Consider the following 13,282-nt stretch of genomic DNA (forward strand, 5'->3'; position numbering starts at 1 on the left):
AATTTGAAACAATGTCATGCACATATGCTTCCTAAACTGATGTGAATAAAGTGCTTCCTTAATTTAAGCCAGTTTAATATTAGTTATTTCTTTTCATAACAATCACTGTTATTTAATGTAGCCTCAGGGAACACCAGAAAATGGATACATGTGGAACAGGGTTAGCCCTCAATTAAGTTCCCCTAATCAGCCCTATTCATTGAGAGAAGCACTTGCTCAAGCACAATCTTCAAGAATCGGGTCAACCGCCAGGGCATTGAGAGAGTCTCTACATCCAGTGCTGAGACAAAAAATGGTATATTCTATGTATATTATCATATGCGGTGTTGCAGGTTACATGTTTCTCTTTTTAACCTGAGGCAATTCTTGCAGGAACTTTGGGAAGAAAATCTCAGTACTGCCGTGAGCCTCGAAGTGTTGGGAATAACTGAGAAGTTTTCAGTTGCTGCAGGCGCTCGAAGCATCACTACTGATTACGCGAAGCTAGATTGTGTAACATCAATCTTAATGGGTCTTTTATCTAGGAACCAATCCTTGGCTTTTTGGAAGGCTTTCCTTCCTGTGGTCTACAATATATTTAATGTTCATGGTGCAACACTAATGGCAAGGGAGAATGACCGCTTCTTGAAGCAAATTGCTTTTCATCTTTTGCGGCTTGCTGTTTTCCGAAACGATTCGATTAGAAAAAGAGCTGTTGTTGGGCTGCAGATTCTTGTTAGGGTAAGCTGCTTAGCTGAATTGTAGCTTTATCTGGTCTTCAATTGAATGACACTGATTAGATGTTCTTGTGGTTCTAGAACTCATTCAACTATTTCAAAAACACTACAAGGTTAAGGGTCATGTTGACAATTACTTTGTCCGAGTTGATGTCCGACGTGCAAGTAACTCAAATGAAATTCGATGGTTCTCTTGAAGAAAGTGGTGAAGCTCGGCGCCTTAGGAAATCACTGGAGGAAATGGCTGATGTGAGAAGCAAGGATCTGTTAAAAGATTGTGGCCTCCCTGTTACTGCATTGGAGGCGGCCCCTGAAGGCTCCTCTGATAATAGGTGGTCTTGGGTAGAGGTGAAACATTTGTCTAAATGTCTAGTCCAGGCCCTTGATGCTGGTCTGGAACACGCCCTCCTGGTAAGAAAAGTTCATCAATGAATTCTAGTGTGCTATCCATTTTTATCGTGGCAAAATGGCAATTTGTAATCTGCAAAGGAAAATAGATTTAAGACATTAACACACAAGTAGTGGTATTATGCTTGGTTCTGCCACTTTATTTGAGTCCTACCACTCACGCCATGTAAATCCAAATAATTCTTGTAGGGTTCTGTAGTGACTGTAGACAGGTATGCAGCTGCCGAGGGTTTCTATAAACTAGCTATGGCCTATGCACCCGTTCCAGATCTTCACATTATGTGGTTGCTTCATCTGTGTGATGCACACCAGGAGATGCAATCATGGGCTGAAGCAGCACAATGTGCAGTTGCTGTAGCTGGCGTGATCATGCAGGTTGTGATCTTTGCTCCTATACTAACTTTGATTCCAGCAATCTTGACATATCCTGTATGGAGTTTTGTAACCTCTGTAACTTCCTTACAGGCACTTGTTGGAAGGAATGATGCTGTGTGGAGCAAGGAGCATGTTGCTTCGCTGCGCAAGATTTGCCCTATTGTCAACACTGATGTGAGTGCAGAAGCATCTGCAGCTGAAGTCGAGGGATATGGTGCATCCAAATTAACAGTGGACTCAGCGGTCAAATATCTTCAACTAGCCAATAAACTTTTCACACAAGCTGAACTCTACCATTTTTGTGCAAGCATTCAGGAACTCATAATTCCTGTGTATAAAAGCAGAAGGGCTTATGGACAGCTGGCCAAATGCCACACATCGCTCACAAACATCTATGAGTCAATTCTTGAACAGGAGGCTAGCCCTATACCATTCATTGATGCCACATACTACCGAGTTGGTTTCTATGGTGAGCGTTTTGGCAAGCTCAATAAAAAGGAGTATGTATTTAGAGAACCACGGGATGTACGTCTTGGTGATATTATGGAGAAGCTTAGTCATATATATGAGGCTAAAATAGATGGAAGTCACACTTTACACATAATTCCAGACTCTAGACAAGTCAACGCTGATGAGTTGCAGCCTGGCTTCTGCTATTTACAGATCACTGCTGTTGATCCTGTGATGGAGGATGAGGACTTGGGTAGCAGGAGGGAAAGAATATTTTCTTTATCTACTGGTACTGTTCGTGCACGTGTTTTTGACCGTTTTCTTTTCGATACACCATTCACAAAAAATGGAAAAACACAAGGTGGTCTAGAAGACCAGTGGAAGAGGCGCACAGTGCTCCAAACAGAGGGTTCCTTTCCCGCTTTGGTGAACCGTCTGCCAGTTATCAAATCTGAATCTCTGGAGTTCTCTCCTGTCGAGAATGCGATTGGAATGATCGAAACAAGGACAGCTGCATTGAGAAATGAGCTAGAAGAACCACGGAGTTCTGAAGGTGATCAACTCCCAAGGCTTCAGAGCTTGCAAAGGATACTCCAAGGAAGTGTGGCTGTGCAGGTGAGGCTGAATCCCTTCTGCAGAATTGGAAAGGTCTATGGGTTTGTCACTATCGTTTGCTCATTTTCTTGTTTTTTTAGCTAATTCTTTTGATGCTGCCATGCAGGTCAACAGTGGGGTATTAAGTGTGTGCACTGCATTCTTATCTGGTGAGCCAGCGACTAGGCTCAGATCCCAAGAACTGCAGCAGCTCATCGCTGCATTGCTTGAATTCATGGCTGTCTGCAAGCGTGCAATCCGTGTGCATTTCAGATTGATAGGGGAAGAAGACCAGGAATTCCACACCCAACTTGTCAATGGGTTCCAGTCACTCACCGCTGAGCTATCTCACTATATCCCTGCTATACTCTCCGAGCTATGATAGAACTGTAGCAAGCCAGAAATTAGGTAGCATGTGAATGGTTGTTCATTCATTCAGTTGCAGGTTCCCACCAAATGTCCATATTTCCATTAGCTTTGGTTGTATAGTTCTAGGAACCGGAAATTAACTAGTCTTCGAAGTTCTGTACCGTATTGCAGAACCGATTCCTGATTTTGGAGTGTAAAGTCTGTATAATACCTAGTGTTATCTGTTATGCACCAGTTATATGCTGAGTTCCTTCTTTTTTGCAGTTTGCTACTATGTCACAACTAGCGGACATTTTGCACTTGTATTGTGATACATAGTGCATATATATATATATATATATATATATATATATATATAAAATGCACCTGGGTGCATTTTAGTTTGTGGATGCACAGACCCAAGACTTCCTGTCTCCGTCGCTGCCTCGCGCACAGACCCAAGATTCCCTGCCCCCCGCCGCCGCCTTGTGCCTCCCTGTCCCGCGCCGCCGCGCGCCTCCTTGACCCGCCGACTCCTCCTTCCTTCGATCCTCTAACCCTAGATCCATAGTCCCACCGTCGCTGCCGCACCTTGAATCGCCTCGATGCTCAACCCCGCATTAGGTGTGATTGCAACTGCTGTATAATTCTACCCAAATATCTGTTAAAAAATGTAAACAAAATAATTGCAACTGCTGGTGTGTTGTAATTGCAACTGCTGGTGTGTTGTAATTGCAACTACTGGTGTGGTGTGGATGCAACTGCTGAGTTACTCTGATGTGATTGCAAGTACTGAATAACTCTGGGAAATTTTGTTAAAAAATATGATTGCAACTGCTGGTCTGGTGTAATTGCAACTGCTGGTCTGGTGTGATTGCAACTTCTATATAACTATGTCCAAAATCTGTTAAACAAATAATGATTGCAACTGTTGTCTGGTGTAATTGCAACTGCTGGTCTGGTGTGATTGCAACTTCTATGTAACTATATCCAAAAATCTGTTAAACAAACAATGGTTGCAACTGCTGTCTGGTGTAATTGCAACTGCTGATCTGGTGTGATTGCAACTTCTATATAACTATGTCCAAAAATCTGTTAAACAAATAATGATTGCGACTGCTGTCTGGTGTAATTGCAACTGCTGGTCTGGTGTGATTGCAACCTCTATATAACTATGTCCAAAAATCTGTTAAAACAAACAATGATTGCAACTGCTGTCTGGTAATTGCAACTGCTGGTCTGGTGTGATTGCAACTTTATATAACTATGTCCAAAAAATTTGTTAAACAAAACAATGATTGCAACTGTTGTCTGGTATAATTGCAACTGTTGTCTGGTATAATTTTAACTGCTGGTCTGGTGTGATTGCAACTTATGTGAAGAGGTTGAGCCGTTCGCGGAGGAGCCGTTCCCGGAGAAAGAGGGGCGCGGGCGAGGAAGTGAAAAGGTTCTGTCACGAGCGTGCGGGAGGGACGAAGACGGTCTGGGTGGGGCGGTTGGCTCGGACCTGGCGCGTAGATTCGGCCTGAGTGCATTCTCTATATTGAATGCACCCAGGTGTAATATATAAAAACAGTATACGGCGGCACTAAAATGCACCTGGGTGCATTTTAGTTTGTGGATGCACAGACCCAAGACTTCCTGTCTCCGTCGCCGCCTCGCGCACAGACCCAAGACTCCCTGCCCCCCGCCGCCGCCTTGCGCCTCCCTGTCCCGCGCCGCTGCGCGCCTCCCTGACCCGCCGACTCCTCCTTCCTTCGATCCTCTAACCCTAGATCCATGGCCCCACCGTCGCTGCCGCACCTTGAATCGCCTCGATGCTCAACCCCGCATTAGGTGTGATTGCAACTGCTGTATAATTCTACCCAAATATCTGTTAAAAAATGTAAACAAAATAATTGCAACTGCTGGTGTGTTGTAATTGCAACTGCTGGTGTGGTGTGGATGCAACTGCTGAGTTACTCTGATGTGATTGCAAGTACTGAATAACTCTGGGAAATTTTGTTAAAAAATATGATTGCAACTGCTGGTCTGGTGTAATTGCAACTGCTGGTCTGGTGTGATTGTAACTTCTATATAACTATGTCCAAAATCTGTTAAACAAATAATGATTGCAACTGCTGTCTGGTGTAATTGCAACTGCTCGTCTGGTGTGATTGCAACTTCTATGTAACTATATCAAAAAATATGTTAAACAAACAATGATTGCAACTGCTGTCTGGTGTAATTGCAACTGCTGATCTGGTGTGATTGCAACTTCTATATAACTATGTCCAAAAATCTGTTAAACAAATAATGATTGCAACTGATGTCTGGTGTAATTGCAACTGCTGGTCTGGTGTGATTGCAACCTCTATGTAACTATGTCCAAAAATCTGTTAAAACAAACAATGATTGCAACTGCTGTCTGGTAATTGCAACTGCTGGTCTGGTGTGATTGCAACTTTATATAACTATGTCTAAAAAATTTGTTAAACAAAACAATGATTGCAACTGTTGTCTGGTATAATTGCAACTGCTGGTCTGGTGTGATTGCAACTTATGTGAAGAGGTTGAGCCGTTCGCGGAGGAGCCGTTCCCAGAGAAAGAGGGGCGCGGGCGAGGAAGTGAAAAGGTTCTGTCACGATCGTGCGGGAGGGACGAAGACGGTCTGGGTGGGGCGGTTGGCTCGGACCTGGCGCGTAGATTCGGCCTGGGTGCATTCTCTATATTGAATGCACCCAGGTGTAATATATAAAAACAGTATATATATATATAGTATTTATATATTACACCTGGGTGCATTCAATATAGAGAATGCACCCAGGCCGAACCTACGCGCCAGGAGCACCTGGTCTGAGTCAACCGCCCCACCCAGGTCGAACCAACGCTTCGTCTTCGTCCCTCCCGCATGCTCCCGACAGAATGCTACAATTTTCGAACCAGACCAGCAGTTGCATCTAGTTATATAGAAGTTACAATCACACCAGACCAGCAGTTGCAATTACACCAGACCAGCAGTTGCAATCATATTTTTTTAACAAAATTTCCCAGGGTTATTCAGTACTTGCAATCACATCAGAGCAACTCAGCAGTTGCATCCACACCACACCAGTAGTTGCAATTACAACACACCAGCAGTTGCAATCATTTGTTTACATTTTTTTACCAGATATTTGGGTAGAATTATACAACAGTTGCAATCACACCTAACGCGGGGTTGCAATCACAGCACACCAGCAGTTGCAATTACACCTCTTTGTCCTGACACTAAAACCAGCCAACTTTGCATAGTCAAGGTAAAAGAGGTAGGCTTCTTCCCTTGTATCAAATATTTGCCGCACCCTGAGGACAAACACATCAAGTATGTTTGCATCATGCAGAACAACACACAATCATGAGTTTGCAATTAGCGGATATCCATAGTTGCAATCAACAAGCAACAAACGTTGCAACTGGAGTAACAACACAACATGCAATGGTAATCAAGAAGTAAAAACAGAGACTTAAGTTTGCAATTAGAGGATACTCGCGGCGGGGGGCAGGGAGGCGCGCGTACAGGAGGGCCGAGGGCGTGCTCTTATGGAGAGGCGTGCTCGGGGTGTTATTGCACCCTGGGTGCATTCAATATAGAGAATGCACCCAGGTGCATTTTAGTGCCGCCGTGTATATATATATATATATATATATATATATTGGTGTCAATCTGGACGCCAATCATTGCAATGTGTACTTGCGGTGGTGCTCTGTGAAGCGTTGACGGTCTACGGCCGAGGGCCGAATGGTTCGCAATCTGTCGTATAGTCACCTGATGACCGGACCGGACAGTCCGTGTGTGTACAGAGGTGGCGAAGTTCGTCAACAACATCTAGATTTCGTTGCCGGGAGGGATCCTGTTGGGGAGGAGAGATCCTATGATTTGTTTTGGTGTCGGTAGGCCATCTAAGACGCATTTAAACGACGTAGACTCGGAGTGAGGTGAATATTAGAGAAAGAAAAGTACGTTACTGTCTAATTCTAGGGTAAAATGCAAAGATCGAAAAATATATTGATTGATTATTGGTGTTTGCAATCGGTCGTACCCCTTAGTATATATAGGGGAGGTCTAGATTTGTTTCTAGCCGTACCCCTTAGTATATATAGGGTTGGTCTAGATTTGTTTCTAGACGTCTGACAACAGCAATCACAACTTTAGAGTCATAAACTTGTGCGCGGCTTTAGAAGGATAAACTCGTGCGAAAAAGGGTTAGTTGTGCCTGATTTGATCTATTCGCGAACTGTCCGCCCTCCGCGCCTATGGGTGGGCCAGACGGTTCGGACCGTTCATCCGTGTCTAGTGCCACAAATGATGCTCTTTTCCGGTCGGAAATTAGCTGCTGACGAATGCCTGTTTCCTCAATTTGTTTATGCACGATTTGAAGTCTTGTTATTGAAGTCGTTCCCATAACTGTAGTGTGCTTATTGTTCCTAGTGCATAATGATGCGTTAAATTGCTCACATTCCATGGGCCATGGTTGAGCAAGACTTGGAACATTTCCAGGAGTCCACTTAAATTGAATCTCCTATATTTTTAAACGTGCTTCCTACCTAAATCTTTCTTTCGCACAACAATTCCATCATCTTAAACACCCTATATTTTTAAATGTGCCACGTAAGCAATATGTTTAATTGCAACAATGAGATTGGTGTCACGAAATGGGCGCAATAAAAGTAAAATGAAATAAAAATGACTAGTGCACTTTAGGATGACTTCGGAATGCAAGTGTATAATTCTGAGCTACATGGTTTTAAGACAAAAACGAATACACTTATATGTGTGTCTAATAATTTTATTTCACACATACAGGGAAATTGTAACACCTTAAATCCATCAATTAAAACAATCTAATTTGATTCACTTTCATTGGAATTTTTTTTGAATAATTAAAGTAGTGATGTAACAAGGTTTAACAAATTTTGGTGAATAACTAAACCTACTGAGTGATTGATTTCATTTATTATTGTATCATGATTTTTTGTGTGAAGTCTAATTTATTAAAATAATAGTTTTGTCAAATTTTTTCGAGGATTAGATAACTTAAATCATATAATATTATTTATTATGATTTCTTTGGAATATATATATATATATATTATGTGAATTTGGAAAAAAACAAAAGAAAAAAAGTGAGAAACGAACGCTCGGCCAGAAGCCAGGCATTCATTCTCGCGTCTTTCTTTTTCTTTATTGTGCACAGGACAGGTGGGTCCCACATGGTGTCCCTCTCTCGACCCTTTCTTCTCCCTGTGTTGCTTGCCAGCCGAGCCGACGCAGCCACGACTGCTCGTCTCTCTGCCACCGCGCGCAGTCCCGCCTGCTTCTGCGCCGTTGTGCTCAGCCTCACCCACGTCTGATCCGTTTCCTCCATGTCGCGGCTGTTTCTCCTTACGACCAATGCAGCCGCCATCAATGGTTGAAAACGGAAGCTTCAATGCGTTCAATCGGCCGCCACGACTTAATTCTCCCCTCCGTGATTCTCTCCTTCTCCCAGCTATAAAGCGTGCTTGCCAGTCCTCATTTCCAAAGCCCCAACACTCAATCTCTGCTCTCCTCCTTGCACACGCTTGCACAGCCTCTATCATCGTGTTCTGTACGCCGCGAGCTCTGCTCCCCCTGCTCACTGCCCACACACAACAATCGTGCTGCCACTCACGGTCGTTAGCTTGTTCGAGCTCTGCTTCCGTGCACAGCGCGAAGACGAGACCTATTGCCCCTTGTCGGAGCTCCGCCCTTCGCTGCTGGTGCTCCTTCCTCTGCTTCCCTGCAGCGCCGTCCGCCGTCGCCGATCTCGACGCCGTTCTTCCCCTCTCCTGTTCGACATTGCTGCGAGGTACAAGATGAGCAATATGTAGCTTAGCCTCTAACTTTTTTTTGTGTAGAACTCGTTTATATGTTTAGTTCAAAAGAGTTAAATTAGGTCCCTGTAATCCTATGTGATACACCCCAAAGTTTATAGTTAATAGAGGATCTAATCCCTGCATCGTTTTGTTATTTCAAATTTATATATTTTAGAGTTAGAATGACGTGTAATTTGAATTATTAGCTTCATGTGTGTGTGATAAAATATTTTATCTAGTATCTCTGCTGTCTTTTACATTTGTGCATTTTAATATGAATATAGTAGTTGAGAATTAATTTAAATATAGGTTCTATAAAAGTTAAGTCAAAGGGAAATACAACTCAAGTAACTTATACTTAGTGGTAGTAAATAGAGGTTTAGACTATTAATCTAAAAGTGTTGAAACGGTTGAACTACTGATCATGACGACCATAGTTTAAATAGTAGCTTAATATAAGTTATCTAATGATCCTTAGATTATATCTATTAAATATTATTATAGTGCCGTGAGGTAGATTTGCAAATGAAAAGTTCAAAAGGAAATATTACCCACGTGCTTTCCGATAGAAATACAATAAATTAACTCTTAATTTTCTAGATTCCATAAATTTTGAGCTAGCGTTATATTTACGGATTTTTTTTAAATGAATCTATATAGTGTGTGTGTTTCCATGATTAATTTACCATATAGTCTTTTATAGGAAAATGGTGAAACAAAATAATTAGTAAGTCATGTCATTAGCAAATAAGATGATCGTCGATATGGATAGACTTATATTATAGTTGCAAATCACGTTTTATTTTTAGATGTCTTCCTTTTATAAGTATAATTTGTAAAGTGTATGTTTCATTGTTTGTTGAATGGTGTATGTTTATTTATTGGTGTATGCTTTCTTTTTGTATGGCGACGTGCGACGTTATTAGAAGCTGATTGTGTGGTAGAGGATCCGAATTCATGTGAGGACGATCCGCAGGATACTTTTGAGCAAGGCAAGTGGATTCTCCCTCTGCATATTGTTTTTGTACCCAATCATTACATATAATAATGTTTACTTTTTGATATACTGCATAATTTGATGGGTTTTACCTAATTAAGGATTTCCTAGATTTACCAACTGTATTCCTTGTTTAACCTGGGAAATTATTAAGCTTTGCAAATTTGTGCTACCGCTCAACTTAATGATTTTAATGTCACTCATTAATTGGTATTAATGTTCCAAAATTGAAAATGGCAATTATGACATTAACCCGATAGTTAACGCAATATTATTTCAAATTAATTGGAACATAGAGTGACCACCCAGGATAACAGTGCAACCACGAGTGCTATCATGGCTCTGGCTTTGGTAATTAGCTTTATATGTGTCGAGGACCATAATTAGGGGTACCCTCAAGGCTCCTAATTCTCAGCTGGTAACCCCCATCAGCATAAAGCTGCAAAGGCCTGATGAGTGCGATTAAGTCAGGGATCAGTCCATTCGAGGGACTCGATCACGCCTCGCCCGAGCCTAGCCTCGGACAAGGACAGCCGACCCCGGAGGATCTCCGTCTCGCCCGAGGCCCCCCTCCAGCGACGAACATATTTCCGGCTCGCCCGAGGCCCTGTCTTCGCCAAGAAGCAACCCTGACCAAATCGCCTTACCGACCGACCAAATTGCAGGAGCATTTAATGCAAAGGTGGCCTGACACCTTTATCCTGACGCGCCCCCCCCCAGCCGACAGAGCCGAAGTGTCCGCCGTCACTCCGCCGCTCCACTGACCGGCCTGACAGAAAGACAGCGCCGCCTGCGCCGCTCCGACTGCGGTGCCACTTGACAGAGTGAGGCTGACAGGCAGTTAGGCCCGGCCGCAGGCACCATAGGAAGCTCCGCTTCGCCCGACCCAGGGCTCGGACTCGGGCTAAGCCCCGGAAGACGGCGAACTCCGCTCCGCCCGACCCAGGGCTCGGACTCGGGCTAAGCCCCGGAAGACGGCGAACTCCGCTCCGCCCGACCCAGGGCTCGGACTCGGGCTAAGCCCCGGAAGACGGCGAACTCCGCTCCGCCCGACCCAGGGCTCGGACTTGGGCTCAGCCCCGGAAGACGACGAACTCCGCTCCGCCCGACCCCAGGGCTCGGACTCCGCCCTGGCCTCAGCCGACGGTCTCCGCCTCGCCCGAACCAGGGGCTCGGACTCGACCTCGGCCACGGAAGACAGACTCGACCTCGGCTTCGGAGGAGCTTCCACATCACCCAACCTAGGGTGCAGACCAGCCACGTCAACAGGAGACGCCATCATCACCCTACCCCGAGCTGACTCGGGCCACGAGGAACAAGATCGGCGTCCCATCTGGCTCGCTCCGCCAGAAAGGCAATGATGGCGCCCCGCATACTCTGTGACGACGGCGGCTCTCAGCCCCCTTACGGAAGCAAGAGGACGTCAGCAAGGACTCAACAGCTCCGACAGCTGTCCCTCCCCCAGGCTCCAGCACTCCTCCGACGACCACGACATCACACCAGCTGGGTGCCAAAATCTCTCCGGCTGCCACGACGGCATGTACTTAGGGCGCTAGCTCTCCTCCGCTAGACACGTAGCACTCTGCTATACCCCCCATTGTACACCTGGATCCTCTCCTTACGCCTATAAAAGGAAGGACCAGGGCCCTCTTAGAGAGGGTTGGCCGCGCGGGGACGAGGAGGAGACAGGCGCTCGCGTGAGGCCGCTCGCTCCCTCTCCCGCGTGGATGCTTGTAACCCCCTACTGCAAGCGCACCCGACCTGGGCGCGGGACGAACACGAAGGCCGCGGGATTTCCACCTCTCTCACGCCTGTCTCCGGCCACCTCACTTCCCCCCTTCGCGCTCGGCCTCGCGTCGACCCATCTGGACTGGGGCACGCGGCGACATTCACTCGTCGGCTTAGGGACCCCCCGGTCTCGAAACGCCGACAATATGCTTAGTTCCTAGCGACCTTACCTAAAATATGGGCAAGAGGGGGAGCGGTAGGTGCTGGCAGCCCACGTTAACATGAGGACGTATTCTTGGCTAAGGTACCTCACCCAGGGGGCCACCACCATCGTCTTTAGAAACCTTAGCGGGTTGCTTCGTATTAAGTGTATTTTGTGAAAGCCTCATAATGGATTCCTAGACATTCACCTCGGCAGTGTTTAAGGGTCCGATCAACCCGGGCTAGATGGGATACATGGCTTGTGGGTAAAGTTGTACCACCTCTGCAGAGTGTAAAACTGATATATCAGTCGTGCTCCCGGTTATGAGCGACCTGGACTCCTCACATGATAATTGAACTTGAAGATGAAATTAAATTGAGATCTGATGATCTGCCAATGGTTTGCTTAAGTGGTTTCACTTAAGTGTTTTTGTTATATTCATACTCCTTTGTTTAAATGGGACATTTGAGATTCACACTGATTAGTAAGACAAGTGTTGTTAATAAAATGTTGACCAACTAAAATGCTTACTGCTCAACCTTAGCCTCACCTTGTTATACCTGCATTAATTTTTTCCCCACTTGCTGAGCCCCGATCATAAGTGAGCTCACCCTTGCTAATATTTTGATCAGAGGGTGATGCTGGAGACTTTGATGGAGATTTTATCGACGACGAATTCTAAGTCTAACGATGCGCCGGTCATCTTCCTGTGGGAGATTGCCCCTGTTATTTATTTCCGCTTTACTTTGATGTGATACTTGTTCAAGATACAATGATGCAGATGATGTAATAAAGTATTATACTCTCTCTTTACACCTTTATTGCATTATCTTTTGATATATTACACTTGTGACGTCAACATATGTGTGGAATTGGATCCTGACACACATATGGTATGCGCTCGGTTCTACCCCTGGAACCGGGTGTGACAGAAATGTATCAATGTTAACAATTATTCATATCCAGCATAAAATAACGTTATTTATTCAATATGGACCTGTAGGTCAAAAATAAAAATTACAACTAATATATCAAACATCAAAGTTCAGTAGATCGGCCTCCATAGGCCTCGACCGATAAGACCACAATCCTAGACTTCATCATCGTCTTTGTCAATATATACCCATATGCCACCTTCAGCTGAGCAACATTGTATATCGCAAAGGTTAGTACATTTAGTACTTAGCAAATGTGAAAACGATGTTATGCATGTTATTATTAAGAATGGCTAAACCTGATTCTTTTACTAAAAATCATTTATTTCAAATTCATTTTATACGAGCAATTATTATTTATGTGATCCTTCAACTCATAATTTTCTCGTAAACAAGGATTGTCATCAAAGCGGACGACTGTTTTGCAAGCAACATTTATGTGTAAACGTGCAAACGAGCCTCTAGACCTTTAGATCGTGATCCAACAATATATCACATTTAACACCTAAACTCCCCACCACCAGCTCACATAGCTTTACCAAAAACCTCCCTAACAAACTTAACTGTATCTGCAGTTGGATCACAATTTAAAGGTCAATAAGGCCTGCTTGCGCGCTTACACCTAAGCAGTGGCGGAGCTCTATAAAATTAACGCCCCGGGCCACTTTATAAA

The 13,282-nt window shown here is 44.4% G+C and overlaps 2 protein-coding genes across 3 annotated transcripts in view; both read left to right on the forward strand.

The window, feature by feature from the left end:
- LOC100273928 (uncharacterized) overlaps positions 1–3,178 on the forward strand; it is a 28,775-nt gene extending 25,597 nt beyond the window's left edge. The window contains exons 26-31 of one of the 2 annotated variants that reach the window (NM_001360497.1): positions 122–295; positions 373–720; positions 798–1,127; positions 1,314–1,499; positions 1,590–2,564; positions 2,671–3,147. In NM_001360497.1, the coding sequence (NP_001347426.1) occupies positions 122–295; positions 373–720; positions 798–1,127; positions 1,314–1,499; positions 1,590–2,564; positions 2,671–2,925 (2,268 nt within the window). In that variant the 3' untranslated portion in view covers positions 2,926–3,147. Of the gene's footprint in view, positions 1–121; positions 296–372; positions 721–797; positions 1,128–1,313; positions 1,500–1,589; positions 2,565–2,670 lie in introns of both variants that reach the window. The other variant, XM_020547996.2, reaches the window with a different exon arrangement.
- Positions 3,179–8,191: 5,013 nt separating this feature from the next.
- On the forward strand, positions 8,192–12,486 carry LOC100194062 (uncharacterized). The gene is made up of 3 exons (NM_001139118.1): positions 8,192–8,740; positions 9,674–9,739; positions 12,307–12,486. Exons 1-3 carry the CDS (start codon positions 8,305–8,307, stop codon positions 12,354–12,356), a joined length of 552 nt encoding a protein of 183 aa, NP_001132590.1. The 5' UTR covers positions 8,192–8,304; the 3' UTR covers positions 12,357–12,486.
- The last annotated feature ends 796 nt before the right edge of the window (positions 12,487–13,282 follow it).

The sequence above is a fragment of the Zea mays genome, chromosome 1 (assembly GCF_902167145.1).
Source record: "Zea mays cultivar B73 chromosome 1, Zm-B73-REFERENCE-NAM-5.0, whole genome shotgun sequence".
NCBI lineage: Eukaryota > Viridiplantae > Streptophyta > Magnoliopsida > Poales > Poaceae > Zea > Zea mays.

Excerpts from the sequence above, each read along its gene's own strand:
- LOC100194062 (NM_001139118.1), top strand. The coding sequence starts at position 8,305 with ATGCAGCCGCCATCAATGGTTGAAAACGGAAGCTTCAATGCGTTCAAT. Across the intron at positions 8,741-9,673 it reads CTGTTCGACATTGCTGCGAG|AAGCTGATTGTGTGGTAGAG; the intron begins GTACAAGATGAG and ends CGACGTTATTAG. Across the intron at positions 9,740-12,306 it reads GCAGGATACTTTTGAGCAAG|AGGGTGATGCTGGAGACTTT; the intron begins GCAAGTGGATTC and ends TATTTTGATCAG.